Source organism: Pseudophryne corroboree, chromosome 1, assembly GCF_028390025.1.
Source record: "Pseudophryne corroboree isolate aPseCor3 chromosome 1, aPseCor3.hap2, whole genome shotgun sequence".
Taxonomy (NCBI): Eukaryota; Metazoa; Chordata; class Amphibia; order Anura; family Myobatrachidae; genus Pseudophryne; species Pseudophryne corroboree.
In genome coordinates, this window is record NC_086444.1 from 1171328877 (window position 1) to 1171347352 (window position 18476).

The following is an 18476-nucleotide window of genomic DNA, read 5'->3' on the forward strand; positions in this document are numbered from 1 at the left end:
AAAGTACTCCTGTTCCAGCTAGTTTTGTTCTGCTTCATCAGAGCTATTTTTAAGCTATACAGATCATCTGACCAATTTAGGTCACCGATATCTTGAGAACCAAGGTTCATATTAAATACCGAGTCAATGTCTTTTTTAAGTTTGTCTCTTCTATTTTCTAAATCTTTTGTTAAGCTAAATGTAAACATCTTAGCTCAGGAGAGATACTGATTCCCTAGAGGAATTTACAAATTCTATTAAGAAAATTGATCCCAAAATTGGGGGGTGCTTGATACTATGACAAGAAACTGGTGGGTTACCAGTGAGATACAGAGAACAATAGTGTATCTGCACACAAACAATTTATTAAATCCAAAATTGGAACTATAGCTCCAAAATAATTCCTTATTATGTTGCTGGTGTTTACCATTCGTTGCGGGGGTGCTATCAACTACAGCTACAGTAAATACAGTAGAAGAAAGTGAAAAAAGGGCTGTATTGTCGATGCACTAAAGGGGAAAGTGACCTAATTTTCACATCCACCTCTAGATTCATAAAATTTTACTTTTATTATTATTTGATTAAAATAGTGTGACAATGACTAACACAAACTACGAGTATAAGCGAAACATAGGGGTATATGCAATTAGCGGCGAATCGCGGCAAATTATCGGCCGTTTTTTAATTCGACACAAAGTCCAATTTCGGCAAGTGGTTGCCGAAATTGACCATATTCAATAAAAAACGGATTCGACAGTCCCGCGGGCGAAAAACGGCCGATTTGACGGATTTTGATTCGATTTTTTAAAAACGGGAAAAAAACGGGAAAAAACCCGAAAAAAAATGGCGTGGGGTCCCCCCTCCAAAGCATAACCAGCCTCGGGCTCTTCGAGCTGGTCCTGGTTCTAAAAATCCGGGGGAAAAATGGACAGGGGATCCCCCGTATTTTTAAAACCAGCACCAGGCTCTGCGCCTGGCGCTGGTGCAAAAAATACGGGGGACAAAAAGAGTAGGGGTCCCCCAGATTTTTTACACCAGCATTGGGCTCCACTAGCTGGACAGATAATGCCACAGCCGGGGGTCACTTTTATACAGTGCCCTGCGGCCGTGGCATTAAATATCCAACTAGTCAACCCTGGCCGGGGTACCCTGGGGGAGTGGGGACCCCTTCATTCAAGGGGTCCCCCCCAGCCACCCAAGGGCCAGGGTGAAGCCCGAGGCTGTCCCCCCCATCCAAGGTTCAATGCCCTAGCACTACATCTTCACTCTTATTTACCAACAAAGCTATCGCTGCAACACTTCGTAGGCAAGTGGGGAGAGACCATGCTACAGTGTCCAACTGTGCACTGTAGTAGGCTACTGGTCTGCTGGCATCACCATGTTTTTGTGTTAGGACCCCTGCCACGCACCCAGCACTTTCGGTACCATATAATTCAAAAGGTTGCTCATAATCTGGCATCCCCAATGCTGGTGCTTTTGACTAGCACTCTTTCAGTCTCTCAAATGTCAGTTCGGACTCCTCATTATCAGAAACCCGTTCTGGTTTACTTGAAGAGACCATTTCTTGCAGTGGTAGTGCCAAAATAGAGAAACCCGGAATCCAATTCCGACAATATCCACACATTCCTATAAATGTGAAAATTTGTTGCTGAGTCTGCGGCAGAGTCATGTCATGGATGTCCTGCATCCTGTCTGTGGTCAGGTGTCTTAGTCCTTGTGTCAAGCAGTGTCCCAAGTATTTAACACTTGTCCAGCACAACTGTAATTTATCTTTAGAAACCTTGTGTCCTGTCTGGGAGAGGTGAAACAGAAGCTGTTTAGTATCTGCCAGGGATGATTCAAATGAATCAGAGCATAACAACAAATCATCAACATATTGTATCAGCACCGACCCATTCTCAGGCTGAAAGGATAGCAAACAGTCATGTAGGGCCTGTGAGAAAATACTTGGGCTGTCAATGAAACCTTGGGGAAGACGGGTCCAGGTGTACTGTAAGAGAAAGCAAAGAGGTACTGGCTGTCGGGGTGAAGAGGAACAGAAAAGAAAGCTGAGCAGAGGTCAATTACAGTGAAGTAAGTAGAGGTAGAGAGGATCTGCATAAGAATGACAGCTGGATTGGGCACTACGGGGAACTGGCTCTCGACTATTTTGTTTATCCCCCTTAAATCCTGCACTAGCCTGTAGCCCCTCCCCCCACTCTTTTTCACAGGGAAGATGCGACTATTGGCTATGCTAGACGTCCTGAATAGGATGCCCTGCTGTAGCAGCCATTCTATGACTGGGTATACTCCTAATTCCACCTCTGGCTTCAGAGGGTATTGGGGGATTTTTGGAGCTATCCTGCCATTTTTTATTTGCACAACTACTGGGGCTACATTTGCCATCAATCCAGTGTCCTGTCCATCTTTAGTCCATAGGGGACCAGGTATTTGTGAGATCATTTCCTCTACCTGTGATGGAAATGTGTCTAGAATGGAAGAGTGCAACATTAGCCTTTGAGGTGTGTCTAACATATCTTGTACTTCCTGAGCATGGCCTTCAGGGATATCTAAAAACACACCATCAAGGGTACAATATACAACACACCGCATCTTACATAATAGTTCTCTGCCAAGTAGATTAGTCGGGGCTGCTGCAGCCAACAAGAAAGAATGTTTGGTATGCAAGGGCCCTATCGTAACCTCTGCAGGTCTAGTCAAAGGATAGTGCTGCACTTTTCCCATTACTCCCATTGCCGAAATAGTTTTGCCCATTGTCATTGGCCCTCATTCCGAGTTGTTCGCTCGCTAGCTGCTTTTAGCAGCATTGCACACGCTAAGCCGCCGCCCTCTGGGAGTGTATCTTAGCATAGCAGAATTGCGAACGAAAGATTAGCAGAATTGCGAATAGACATTTCTTAGCAGTTTCTGAGTAGCTCGAGACTTACTCAGCCATTGCGATCAGTTCAGTCAGTTTCGTTCCTGGTTTGACATCACAAACACACCCAGCGTTCGCCCAGACACTCCCCCGTTTCTTCAGACACTCCCGCATTTTTCCCAGAAACGCCAGCGTTTTTTCGCACACGCCCAGAAAACGGCAAGTTTCCGCCCAGAAACACCCACTTCCTGTCAATCACAGTACGATCACCAGAACGATGAAAAAACCTTGTTATGCCGTGAGTAACATACCTAACTTTTGAGTAAAATAACTAAGCGCATGCGCTCTGCGAACCTTGCGCATGTGCAGTAAGCGACTAATCGCAATATAGCGAAAATCGGCAACGAGCGAACAACTCGGAATGACCCCCATTATTCCATTAGAAGAGGTTAATACAGATCTGGCTGCCCCTGTATATAAAAGAAAGGGTTGTCTTGTATCAGCTACATTTACCATGACCTCAGGTTCATCGCTAAGGCTAGGGGTCAATCTTACTGGCTGCAGACTACAGGTGTGACCTGACCCCTATTGTGGATGTTGGCCTCCCCGCAGAGTATTGACAGCTATTATGTGTAAGGAAACTAGCTGTGAAGTTTCGGAGGTCTGCCCTTCCCTTCTTGAGGGAAAACCATGTGTTTCCCCTCTATGTGGCTCGAAATCCCTCCTATATGTCCCTTGGTCCCTTCTATATGTTGAGTAGTTTTGTATACGCGGGTCGTGTCTAGGGGCTTGTGGTCTCTTCTGTGTACAGTCACAGAAAAAATGTCCCTCTCTTCCACAAGTGTAACACCTGCTCTCTCTCTTTCTCGGTACTTCAACTAATTGAGGAGTAGGTTGTGCAATTTGACCTTCCAGAGCTTGTATACTTATCATCATTAACCTCTCCCCCTGCAATTCTTTGTGTTTGATGACTTTCCGGTCATGCTCAATAGCAGACTCTCTCAGGGCATCTACCATGACCCACCTCCAATTAGGCAAAGAAGTCTCTACTCTGACTTTCAATGCCTCTTTGAGCCCGTCCATCAGAACAGAGACAGCCACCTCCCTGTGGTTCACATCATCCTTTATATCCTCTATCCTAGTGTATTTAGCCATATCTTGTAAAGCTCTATGGAAATATTCGGATGCCAGTTCACTTTCTTTCTGTTTGATTTGAAAATCTTATTCCACTTTACAACTGTGGGGAAATACAATCCTAGTTGTATATTAATTTGTTTTACGTTGTTTTGGTTATATTCATCAGTCAGAGGACCATCTGTCTCTATCTTACAATCCGTTATAAATTTTTGGGTGTCAATGTTTGGGGGTAGGCATGCTCCTAACACTGTCTGCCAATCTTTGTTCGTGGGTTCATGGGCATTACCCAGATCCCTAATAAACTTCTGGCACCCGGCTAAATCTCTCCTGGGATCGGGGAATTCTGACATGATTGACCGCAGTTCAGATCTGGTCCATGGGTAATACATTGCAATATTTCTCATGGGGGTTACCCCGTACCTGTCAGTTCTCCCATTGGGGACAGCAATTATGTGGACGGGGTGTAGCCCTGCTATATTACTCCTTTCTGAATCAACCTGGAGATACACTGTCTCTTCATAAGGGACGGACCCATACTTACCGGTAGCTCTGGTCCCGGCCATCTCACCTGAAGAGGAATCAGTTGTTACTCTTACCGGTTGGGGTTGCCCCACCTGGGTTTCCTGGATGGTTACTGCCTGAGAGAGGGCCAAGATCAGGCTAAGTTTGTCATCCTCCTCTGAACTATGATCCTTGAAAGAACTTAGGACAGGGTACAATTTACAAGGGTTAGAGTTAATACATTTTAGAAGTGTATCCCTATCGTTTCCTGGTATGCTATTGGTTGTAGCAGCCTTCTCTCCATCGACATATGGCGGTGGTGGTGCACTTGCATTCACATTCCTGTCTGGTTTGGACTTTGCTGCACGAGCAAGTTCCCTTTGCATTTCTCCTTCTTGTTGCCATATGTTTAAACAGTCGTTATGTCTGATCCTTAGTTTCTTGGATTTGATCAGACATATTCTATTTCTAACATTTTGCAGCACCTCTGGGTCAAAACTACCAACCCTAGGAAATGATGCCCTATCATCAACAGACTTCATACCCATTCATCACAAAAACCTTTGTATATGGACCATACTTCCTACACATAATATAGCTATTGGACCCTTTTTGCCCCTGCTCCTCAGCCTGAACCCTGGCTCTTGAACGTCTCTCGCGTGCACACTTGGCTCCCATTGCGGACTTTTTAAACACAAACACCAAATGGCCAACATGAGACGATGGTGAAAAGTCCTTTGAGCACTTTCCACCCACTCCTTCTCCGCTGGAAAGAACCATGATCCACTTCTGTAGTGACTGCCGCGTACACAGTGAGGACCCTACTAGACCCCTCAGCACTGGAAGTATGAAGTATTAACAGCAATAAATTAATACTCCACCTTTTTCAGTGGAGGTTACAGGCCTGCTACTTTTGAGTTTCTATCCACTGGAATTTCTTGGGTGAGAAACAACTTATTGATCACCCTATACAATGAATGTCCACCAGGAATATTTCCTGAGAGAGTCAGCGAAAATTCCTTCTCTTTACACGTCTGCATATGCTAGCACAGCGCGTATGATGCCGCAATTGCACGAAACTGCACAAATGGTATCAAGTTGCACTGCATATCACATACACACACGTGTGCTCCAATCGCACAGCTTATAGATACTTGTTATCTATACGTCCTACGATCACGTGAGTCGAATTCACAAGCTGCGCTCCACAGCAGGAGCATAACACCAAAAATCACACTCCTCCGCACGTTTTACCTTAAAAATAAACACACACACTACGTGCCTCAATACCAATAAATACGTGAGGTTGCTAACCTCCACGCCTCTGAGCCTCTGCTTACTCAGTGCCTTCCTACGGGATCCCGAATTTCTGGGGTTCAATCCACTCACATTTACTTTTCAACAACCCACACTTTTAGATTTTCTGTACAGAAAAAAAATCACTTCCTTTGATTGATAGCTTGCTCCAGAGGCAGTACACTTATAATAAGATTTTGAGTAATCTGTCTAAAATCAGATAGTTACTTGTTAATGTATAACTACAGTATAAGTCTTTTATTCCACCTTAAAATTAACTTCAATTGTGTAGCAAACTTGCGCTCGCTAACGTACGTAATTTTGCATAATTATGCAACAGTGCACGTAATCGTGCACACGTGTGCATCCCTGTACGCACGCTTCCCATACCTTTTTACTGTGCCACATGTGTACCATGCGCTCGCAATTACGTATTCCTGCGTAAGAATATACGCAGCAACCACACTTATATCAATGTAAGCGATAGAACAAAACTTGTGCTTCTATTGCTATTGACTAATACACAATACTTCCTTTATTCCCCACACACACTGAAAGTCACCCACGTGGATAACTTCCTTTGTATGCTGCCCTAACTTATAGGCAGGAACAGAGTCTTGTGTGTGCTTTTACAAGTAACCCCTAAACAAATACCACAAATTTATAACAAATAACTTATCCGATTCTATGCAGACCTATAATGACTATTACAACCTATGACAACAATATATGAGAATATATGCAAAATATCTGTACACTTGTGTTTATTTTCGCGCAGAAAGTAACACAAAGAAAGAGCTTTTCCTTGCTGTCCTTCGATTCGCACCAGCACCTCTGAGACTATACAAAACAGACGTGGTTTAACAACATTAGGTAGTTTTTTCCTTAAAAAAAACAAAAGTTGTTTAACTTTAGACCTGTCCTCCACCCTTTGTTGTTAAACCAAAGTCTGTAAGGCCCTGCAAGCCCGCGAGTGTGAGGTGAACCGGACAGAGCCCCCAACTGTTAAGTTCGATTAATTTACAAGGAAAAGCAATGCATTATTACACTTAGGTTTGACCCGCTGTGGCTGCTGCACATAAATATAACCACTAAAATGTGTATATACGTTGTGTATACACACCGACATGTCATGCGCACAACATAGCGACATGAGTGGCTGAGTACACTTTACCCCAAACAAGAATGGAATGCGACACCAGTAGTTGAATGTTATGTTGTGGTCCAACGCATCAACAGCCTTTACTTAAAAGATACAGATAAATGGTACAACAATATCACAGAGAAGAGCTACAACCAATAATACATACGTTTGATCATGAGCGCTCCTGGATCTAGGCCTCAGTTAGACTTGGCAAGATGACCTCATAGAATAGGGACTGAGCCTGGCCAGGAGGCCTCTCTTTTATACAGTGTGTCCAAATACAGTACAATGGGAAGTGTAAGCTCTTCTTTCATAGGTCAGAGGGTAGGTCATTCACAGTACATGTGGAGTCAAAGGTTGGTTTGAATGAATGGGCGATGCTTGGTCCAGGTGTACTTGCAGGTGTTCGCCACTGGGTTCCCACCAAATATCCTGAGTACAGTATCATAACAGTTTGCGAATATTACATTTCTGCATATATCTACACACAGAAACATGCGGTCTACTGCAAATAGCAACCGGAATGTAGATCTACAAATACTGCACATCTGGATACCAAACACTAAGTCCTAACCTTGCTCCATCCCCTCACATCCTGTAAACCTGAATACAGTAGCTCTGTTGTTTTACCTTTTAAGTGCATGTAAGTTGCTGACAAAGTGTGTGGAGACTATGTGTAAATTATGCACTATGTGAATAAAGTATTGAATATGTCTTTGTTGTTTTTATGTGCAAATGCATTTGCTACCATATATATCCTTGCCACGCGTAAATACGCAAGGCCTGGGTACATAGCACGCGTGTATGCGTGCGCACGGCGGCAACGTGCATGAACAAAGGCCACTCTGTTTAAAGTTTGCACGTGTGTTTGTGTGTAATATTTTTGACTTTGACAAAAGACTCCCCATATCACTCCACCCCCCATGTCATAGCCCCGCCTCCTTACCTTATTGCAGTGCACAGTGGAGCAACTGTACATTAGACCCCCTTGCTGCAGCTGATCTCTAAACATTCAGAGATCTGCATTTTGGGCAAGATGGGCTATGTTCCCCTCCTAGAACTGTTAGTTTAGGTGCATGTACCCCTGAGTGTCGGCATTCTGGGGTGCAATTTTTGGAGTGATGTCTGCCACCACAAATTGCAACATCACTCCTAGGGGTCTGGAGCAGGAGGAGGAGATCTATTCTGTATGTAAGCAGAACTGATATCCTCCATACTAACAGTGGAAGCAGAGTAGCAGCACTAACGTATGGGATGTGAAGTGATCGGGTAACGCACTCCTGGCTATGCTCACATCCCATATGTTAGTGACAGGCAAGTGGTTAATAATTTCCAGAATATATAAATAGTGTGCTGATGTCTGATGAATGAACCAGATGCTCCGAGGGCTGTACAGGCTGTAGTGTTCATGTCTGTAGTGTCCAAAGGATGCACCAGGTGGCACTGCAGCAGCGATACTGGCTGTAAGGTGTTGTTCCCAGCACCCTGCTAGCCATACGCAGGGAACATGCAGCAGCAATGTGCCACCCACAGGACCCTGTGTTCTGTGCAACTGCACTGCTTATATACCCATATTTATTGCCTTGGAATAAACTACAGATGTAGCCACGCTCATCCATCCAGTAATGCACATGGAAGATGTGACTAGTGTGCCTGTCACTCTGATGCGCTCACATTCCAGATACTTCTATGGCGCGAACACCAGCTGTGACTAGTCGTAGCATGGTGTACACTGCAGCTTGCCACGATGCGCATGCCCGTGAGTACGCATCGCGGCAACTATGAGCGGGGCTACATTCGTACATTTTGAAGAGGGCCCTGGACTCTCAGTCCACCCATTTCCATAGATATAAACTTTTGTACAGCGCACTTTTGAGGCTTTATTTGATACTTACACTTACCATGCTGGGGAAATATACCACTTCTCACTGTACTTATAAAACACTTTCTTACATAGTTACATGAGATTGTTAGGAGGAGACGGAGTAATCTCTGTGTCTGAGACACATCTCTTACAGAAAGAGGAAGGAGGTTTTTGTACAACTCTATATCACTGTGTGATAGGGATATAACCCTGCTGACAGTAATACTCTGCCTCATCTTCTGCTGTCACTCCACTAATTGTTAGTGTGAATGCAGTTCCAGATCCATCTCCACTGAACCTGTTTGGGACTCCTGTATATCGGTTGGTTGCACCATAGATAAGAAGCTTTGGAGATTGTCCTGATTTCTGTTGGTACCAGGCTAAGTAGCTGCCTATACCAGTACTGGCTGTACATGAGATGGTGACTGATCCTCCTGGTGAAATAGAGATATAACCTGGGGTCTGAGTCATCACTCTCTGCCCACAGGACCCTGAGGATTAGAGGAGACACAGTCATTACTGATACATGTCTGTATATAGTCATATACATCCTGCTCTGATTATTTATGTTACATGTATAGATTCCCCTACACAGCACCATGTAATGCCCCCAATCTCTCACCCTGAATATAAATGAGTATCACAGCCAGCAGGTAACTGTGAGACACCATCTTGCTGTATCTGGGCTGTCAGACAGACACTATAAGACGTCTCCTGTACAATGAGATATATATAGAGTGACAGGTGAGGTGTGACAGGAAATCCCCCAGAGACTGTGTATGGAAATAAGATGGAAATTCTCTGTTGTCAGTGTACTACCTGATACAGCTGGGGCAGCCTGTGTAATAGATATTATCTGACATCATTCAGTATGTGCTGAGTATAAATGGTGACTACTGTTTGTAATTTAACTCTGTGATTTTAGGATATTAAAGTAAGTTATGAAGATGAAGTGTGATTGGATCTGTGGTTTACAATTTGTTTTTATACACAAAAAAGATAACACAAATCTTGTTCAAAAATAAATGGGGACAGACACAGACAGAATTCTCTTGGATCATGAAGCACCTGTGAGAGTATAACACAGCCACCCACACAGCTTGATCAGCCTCTCACTAAGCTACAGTACTTGAAGCAAATTCGAAGCCTACAGTATAACCGCCTTTTACTTTTCAATAACCCTTTCAGAAGCGATGTCTGAAGAACAGTGTTTATTATTTAGTAAAAAGAATCATAAAAGTATGTAAAATGATGAGATGATGTAATACAAAAGTGGTGAAATTGGTAAACTGTGAATAAAGACAATAAGATGCAATTATAATATGCATATGAAAAGAGCACTCAAACATATACAGTACATGTGACATGAGTATACAAACCTAACTGGTATTACATGTACAAACATAAATTGCAGTGCTACCAATATAACTAACATGTCATGCAGACTAAACAAGCCTATGATGACACAATTAAAGTCATTAGCTCACCATTTAGTACGATTGCCGGCTAGGATGGGTATAGCATGTGTCTCTTTGTCCATGTATGAATAGAGAATGGCAACTCACAGCTCCCTTTACACAGCATGCATAGCTAGCTAACTATGAGAAGTTAGGAGGTACAAAAGAGAAACAGACAAGTTTGAGATTTCCTGTGCTGGGCCACTAGAGGGATTTGGTTATACAGGTCACTGTGACATAGAAACAAATGGATTTAAACAAGCTATGCTGGAAGGCATGACACACCCCGTTTGGTATCACTGGTACCACATTTCAAATCCTAATAAGAAAACAGTAAGAACAGTTCAGATACTGGTCTGAGGAACAACTTAGTCTCTCCTTGCTTACACATCTTGACCTCAACCCTATGGACTCTCCCATCCTTGCTTGGGAATGTCTTGGTGACAAGACTTAAAGGCCACTCATTATGTTGTGACTGACAATCTCTAACGAGGACAATGTCACCTGGTTTTAGATTAGCTTGGGCAACTTGCCACTTGCTTCTTGGCTGCAAGGTAGAGCTATACTGTCTTTTCCAGCTTTCCCAAAAGGTGTTTGCAAGGCTCTAAACTTGTCTCCATCGACGTTTGAACAAGTCTTTGGTGTTGAATTCTCCAGAAGGAGCATAGTTATTCCCAATCTTTTGAATAAGAAGAGTGGCAGGGGTAAGCAGAATTGGATCTTCTGGGTCATTAGAAACTGAAGTTAAGGGTCTGGCATTCACAATAGCTGAGACTTCAGCCATAAAGGTAGTTAAACTCTCGTGAGTAAGTCTTGCAGTTCCTACTTGCAGAAAGATGGAATCAAGTATTCTGCGTATTATGCATCCTTTCCCAGGCTCCTCCCATATGAGAAGAATGAGGAGGGTTGAAAGTCCATGTACAACCTTGTTCACTAAGGTATTTCTCTACACCTTTGGTATCAATGTTTGAGTGAATTTGTAATTCCTTGACTGCTCCAACGAAATTGGTACCTCTGTCAGAGCGGATGTGTTTAACAGGGCTGCGAATGGCAATGAAGCATCTAAGGGCATTGATGAAGCTTGAAGTGTCCATTGATTCTATAACCTCAATATGAACTGCTCTTATTCTCATGCAAATGAATACAACTGCCCAACGCTTGTTGTTTGCATTCACTCCTCTTGTGTGTCGGGTGATAACAGTCCAGGGACCAAATACGTCGAGACCAATGTTAGAGAAGGAAGGGTCTGTACTAAGCCTGTCTGCTGAAAAATTAGCTATCTCTTGAGTTTGAGAAGTGCCACGAAATCTGCGACAAGTAATACATTTGAAGATTGTGTTGCTTACACACCTTTTCGCTCCAATAATCCAGAACCCAGCTGAACGTAGAGCTCCCTCGGTGAACAGTCGTCCCTGGTGTTTGACTTCATTGTGGTAGTGTTGTACAATTAAAGAAGCAATGTGGTGACTTCTGGGAATGAATAAGGGATTTTTCTCATTTGCTCCTAAATTAGCTTCTTGAAGGGGACCTCCTATTCTCAATAAATCATTCTCGTTGAGAAATGGGTCCAGCTTTTTCAAGGTGCTGTCTGTAGGATTAGGATTCCCAGTGGTGATGTTATGAATTTCTCTAGCATAGGTTTGGCGCTGAACAGCACAGATGATGAGATTATTAGATTGTTGCATTTCTTCTGCTGTGTAAGTATTTTGACAGTGATGCCAACCTTTACATTTGTTCGCATTTGCAGCTGCAGTGCGTTTAAAAGAACAAGCTATAGTATGTGGGTTAGGCAGGTAATGGCTCTAACAAGTGACTTCCAAATTGAGAATCATTGGAATCTGTGAGGTTCGAGTTGATAAACTGAAATCATGATATGGATTGTAGTTACTTGTGGACGTATTTCAACATCCGAGTCTGCATCTACTAACTCAAATGTGTTACTTTCAGTATTGTTGTGATCTGTTTTGTACAGGAATTCAGGTCCTCTGAACCATGTGGTGTCTTTCAGGAGACTGGCTGGGATGGCTCTTGTAGTATGATCTGCAGGATTATGAGCGGTGGATACATAGTGCCACTGTTTTGGGTTGGTGGATCTTCTGATCCTTAGCACACGATTGCTGACATAAACATGGAATCACCTAGTCTCATTGCAAATGTAGCCTAACACTACTTTACTGTCTGTATAGAATTCTGTTTCTGAGAGTTTGATGGTCAACTCGGTTGAAATGAGCTTGGCTAGTTCTACGGCTAGTACTGCAGCAAAAAGTTCTAGTCTGGGCACTGTGTGCTCTAGAAGTGGTGCTAGCTTCGCTTTGCCCATGACAAATCCAATGTGACATTCACCTTTGTTGTCTATGGTTTTAAGATATGCAACGGAAGCAATTACTTGGACTGAAGCATCAGAGAATACACACAGTCTCTGGTTTCTTACTTCTGTGGAAGGCACAGGAGCATATGGACGTGCAATATAAAAGTTGGTTAAGATGAACAGAGATCTTTTCCACTCTTCCCACATTTCCCTTTTCTGTGGTGGCAGTGGAGCGTCCCAGTCGGATGGCTCACAGGTTAGGTCTCTGAGTAGGGCTTTACCTTGGATAGTGACAGGAGCTGCAAATCCTAAAGATTTGTACAAGCTGTTTATAGCAGACAAGACACCTCTGCGAGTGAAGGGCCTTTACTCGCTGTTTACTTGGAAGGTGAAGGAGTCAGATTTCAGGTCACATAGAACCCCAAGGCTACGTTGGGCTGGTGGAGAATCGGTTCCCAAATCCAAGTCCCTTAAGTCAATGGTATGATCTTGGGAAGGGAATGCTTCCATCACTCCTTTGCTGTTGGAGGCTATTTTGTGAAGTCTGAGATTAGAACATGAGAGCATTTCCTGAGCTCTCTTGACGAGACTGATTGCTGTCTCATCTGTTGGTGTAGATTTGAAACAGTCATCCGCATAGAAATCTTTTCTACAAGTTGTCTAACATCAGAACCATGCTCTAGCTCACCCTCCTGAGCAGAACATCAGAGTCCGTAGATGGCAAGTGCTGGTGAAGGGCTGTTACCAAAGATGTGTACCCTCATGTGGTACTCTACAATATCTTTAGAAGAGTCATTATCTTTGAACCAAAGGAATCTTAGGAAATTCCTGTCTTTTTCTCTCACGAGGAAATAATGAAACATTTGTTGAATGTCAGCTGTGAAGGCAATAGAGTCCCTTCAGAAACGTAAGAGTACTCCAAGGAGTTTGTTGTTAAGGTCTGGTCCTGTCAGAAGCATTTAAGGAGATTCCTTCAAACTTGGCACTAGAATCAAACACAACTCTGATCTGACCTAGTTTCTTTGGGTGGTATACTCCAAACATTGGTAGGTACCAGCATTCGTATGTGTCTTTAAGAATGGGAGCTATCTCAGCGTGGCCATTCTCAAATATTTTGGTCATGAAGGAGAAGAAATGATCTCTCATCTCTGGTTTCCTGTGAAAGTTGCGTTTTAGTAAAGAAAAACGTTTAAGTACTTGTTCTCTGTTGTTAAGTAGGCGTCGCCTGGGTGTTCTAAAGGGTAAAGGTGCAATACAGCTGTTGGTACCATCTTTGGCTAGTCCTTTCTCCATTATTTCCAAGAATATTTTTTGTCATCTATGGACTTTGCTACCTGGTCATCCATTCTTGTTTGTTGGAAGACTGTGTACCCTAGATGATCTTGGTAGTTGTCACAGATGTGGTGGTTGTCGCTAGGAGAATCTATGGTAGTACAATGTGGTAATTCTTTTCTGAGAAAGTGGTTGCAACATGGCTGAAAAAGAGAAGGGCGCCCGTTTTCTAAAGTACAAGTAAGCATGCTGTTGACAGAAGCTGGTTTGTGCACATTTCCAAGACATACTTCTCCTATTATGACCCATCCTAGGTCTAGTCGCTGAGCATAAGGTGCATTGTGTGGACCATTAATCTGACTTCTGGGTTTGTAGACCCATAGGAAATCTCTTCCGATGAGTACAGTTATCTGGGCTTGTGGGTCCAGTTCTGGTATCAGATGTGCTATACGTTTCAAAAGTGCATGGTGAATAGCTGCGTCTGGTGTAGGAATTTCAGACCTATTATCTGGGATTTCATCACATTCAGTGATGGGAGGTAAGGAAAGGCATGTCTTTCCATCTATAGACTCGATTTGATAACCAGTGGCTCTCCTTCCTGATGTCTCAAATCTCCCTCCACAGGTCCTTAAGGAGTAAGGAGTGTCAGGGCCTTTAATAATAAAGGTCTCAAAGAAGTTTGATCTGGCTAGGGACCTGTTACTTTGGTCATCTAGGATCGCATAAAGTTTAACAGCTTTATCTGGCTGGCCTTTTGGGTAGACCCTGACCAAACAGATTTTGGAGCAAGAGCTGTTGCTAATGGCATCTTTGCAATGTTCTGCATTGTGCTTCCTGCCATGCTTGGTCACTGTGGTCTGTGTTGTAAAGTCTATGGGGGAGGCCCAGGGTGTAGAGCTGTGTTGTGATCTGTGCTGTGACATTCTGTGCAGTTAGCCTAACCTTACAGTCTTTAGCGAGATGAGATGTGGAAGAGCAGCACTTGTAGCAGATACCATTTTCTCTTAAGAAGGCCTTGCGGTTCTCTAGAGACTTCTCTCTGAAGTATCTGCATTTCAGGAGAGGATGCGGTTTGTGATGCAGAGGACATTGCATGCCAGAATCTTTATCTCTGGTCTCTTGGCGAACAGAGCTAGTAAACCTGTGGGAAGAATCTGAATAATGCTCATTAGTCTTATGAACTGTGACTGATGTCTTGCAGGTGTTAGTTAGCATAGGGGTAGCACCTGTTAGGGTAAAAGCAAAACTAGGGTCATTCCTGGTCTTAGCTTGTTGATGTACAAAGTCCACAAAAGTGGAGAATGGTGGAAATGCTACATTGTTCCGTTGTTTATATTTGGAGCCATGGGTGATCCATTGTTCCTGTAGATTATAAGGTAGCTTCTGCACTATGGGGTTGATACCTCTGGCCGTGTCAAGGAAGGAAAGTCCTGGTAAGGCTCCTTCACATTTGGCTACTTGAAGCTCCATTAATAAATCACTTAATTCTCTAAGCCTCTGATAGCTTTTGTTAGGTAACCTAGGGAATTCATCAATTCTTTTAAACAGTGCACTTTCTATTATTTCTGGTGAGCCATAGCATTCGTTAAGTCTATTCCAGATCACCTTAAGGCCATTCTTAGGGTTTTTAATATTGAGCACTCTTATCCTTCTAGCATGCTCAGCGGATTCATTCCTAAGCCATTTAATTAATAGGTCTATCTCTTCACTATGTGAAAGGCCTAACCCTCCGATTGCATTTTGGAATGAGGATTGCCAGGCTCTAAAACTCTCAGGGTGATCATTAAACTTTGACATTCCATTTGTGACCATAGTGGTCATTCCGAGTTGATCACTCGCTGATGATTTTAGCAGCGCAGTGATCAAGTGAAAATTCGTCATTTCTGCTCATGCGTATGGGTTGCAGTACGCACGCGCAAAGTACTTTCACACAAAACTATGCAGTTTTACACATGGCCGAGCGACACTTTTCAGTCGCTCTGCTGATTGGTGAGTGATTGACATGAATGGGGTATTTCAGGGTGGAAACTCACCGTTTTCCAGGAGTGTGCTAAAAAATGCAGGCGCGTCAGCTGGTAACGCAGGCGTGCCTGGAAAAATGGGGGAGTGGCTGGCCGAACGCAGGGCGTGTATGTGACGTCAAAACAGGAACTAAACTGTCTGCAGTGATCGCAAGCTAGGAGTAGGTCTGGAGCTACTCATAAACTGTATGAAAATATTCAATAGCAGAACTGCTAACCTTTCGATCGCACTTCTGCTATGCTAAGATACACTCCCAAAAGGCGGCGGCCTAGCATTTGCACTGCTGCTAAAAGCAGCTAGCGAGCGATCAACTCGGAATGAGGACCTATGTCACGCTGGGCAAAAAACTTAGCAAAGTCTAATGTGTCTTGATTGGCTCTAGGAAATGCTGTTGGTACCTTAACATGGTGGGTATGTTGTGTGTTGTCGTACCTGTTGGGATTATCTGGTTCCTGCTGACTTGATTTGTTGCATTTTTGAGCACAGGAGTCTGTGTCTCTGTTGTAGCTAACAGATTCAGATATCTGGCGTGAAGAAGAGTCATCCCTCATGAGCTCACTGTGTCCAGAGTCCTCCTTCTTGCAAGTTTGGAGTTTGTTGCTGACTTGTGGTGGCGCTGCATAACGCATTGCTTATTTCACTGATGAGATCTAATTTAATTATCTGCACTGATGGAGAGTTGCTGCCATTTTTAGAGACTTGGTATACATATTCTGATGTGCATTGCATTTAATTCTGTGATCCAGATAATAAAGGGAATTGGAAAAAGGATATGTTCTGCACCAGCTGAATATTTTTATTTTAATATTTGAAAAAGGGGAAACCCCGACTAATGTGATCCAGATAATAAAGGGAATGGGAAAAAGGATATGTTCTGCACCAGCTGAATATTTTTATTTTAATATTTGAAAAAGGGGAAACCCCGACTAATGTCCGTCAGTGGATTATCAGTTTTTCACTGGACGTTCGGGGGTGCTACCAGAGACAAGTTAGATTTTGCAAAAAGAGAAAAGAGTGAAAAAGAATGTCTCTTTTTTGGTGCACAAAAAATGATTAAAAATGAACCTTTAATAAATCCATTAAAATTGTCCAAACACGAAATAAGACAGTACAATACACAATGTGATACACTTATCATAAACCGTGAATAAAAAAAAAATGTTAAAAGCCAAGGCTCGCTACCTGTGTCGTGTCTTTATTAATCCAGTTTGAATATATCTTAATGGGCTACAATCCATTTATACAATTCACTATTCAGATAGTTTTCTTGTTGGTTCTCAATAATTATTTTAATATTGAGATATTAGATGCTGCATTATATTCATTAGGAGGGTATTAATGATTTGCTTGTATGCAGTGTTATACTGAACTCATATGACTACTGACTTTAACAAAGCTTATCCAGCATATAATACATTCAGCAATGATTTGAGATGTCATTCAGTATAACATCCCTTCAGCAGTATCTTCCCTTGCTACAACTCAGTACAGATGTAACTTTCTGCAGTAACTGTATTGTTGCAATGGAGTACAATGTAGCTATTGGAGAGGATCACTAATACCCCTTTTCCATCTGTAGCACGGGTCGCAGCTGGGAGCCAGACACGGCTATAGCCCCTTTCCCACAGCGCTCACCAACCCGACATATTGCCGGGTTGGTGACGCTGCTGCTGACGCGGCAGGGGCGGTGCTGGGAGATCACATGATCTCCCAGCACCGCCCTTCCATTCACTGTGAACGGGAGCTGTGTCGCATCGACACGGCTCCTGTTCACACTACACAGCTTACCGGGTTGAACAAGCTACCCGGGTAGGATTCCCGGATCAATTGATCAGGGAATTTGTAGGGGGACCCTTTTCCACTAGGAAAAAACATGGGTAAATGCGCGCCCCCGCATGTTGCTGGTAGCTTGGTATAAGTGGAGAGATCTGATTAACACCAGTTAATTCTAATGTTTAATGCTGCTACACAACTGCAGTTAAAAGATACTGAACACAGATTGCTATAGTAACAGGAGGATCTCTCTGGAATTAATGGGAGACCTGATCAGCATAAAAGCCCACTAGAAGCTTCAATAATTAAGTAATTCAGTAGGGCCATCTAGTGGGGTTATTTAACAATACACAGCTACCAGTAACCATAGTGTGTATGTATTGCAGCTCTTGCATAGCAAGTGAGCTACTTTTGCTTAGCATTTAACTGTGTGCTTCCCTCTTATACCAAGCTACCAGCAACAAATTCAATTTGTGAGCAGCATAATTATTACATGTGTACCCAGCTATAGGGATTGCACATAGTAATTTCATTCAATAGCTATATGGTATCCATTGTAACAAACAAAGCTATTGCAGAAAAGTACATCTCTTTCTATTTGAATTGAGGGATGCCTCCAGCAAAATAACTATGTACATCAGTAGTCCCTTAAATGTATGAAAATATATTTAGCTCATACATATAATAAATCTAGTGGGGGCACACAAATAATATACAGTCTACAATAACTATGGTGTGTACCAAATTGCAATATTTTATAAATCACCAGGCGAGCTATTAAATATCTTGATATGCTCACATTATAATCACAACTATATATACAAAACTGCTGTGTTTATAAATCAGCAATAGAACTATTCAATATC

General features: G+C 42.9%; 1 gene segment (V, D, J or C); it reads right to left on the minus strand.

Moving 5' to 3' along the window:
• Positions 1-8964: 8964 nt before the first annotated feature.
• On the minus strand, positions 8965-9458 carry LOC135007885 (immunoglobulin kappa variable 3-11-like). The segment is given in 2 exon segments: positions 8965-9269; positions 9401-9458. Coding segments are annotated over 2 exon segments (354 nt in total).
• Positions 9459-18476: the final 9018 nt, after the last annotated feature.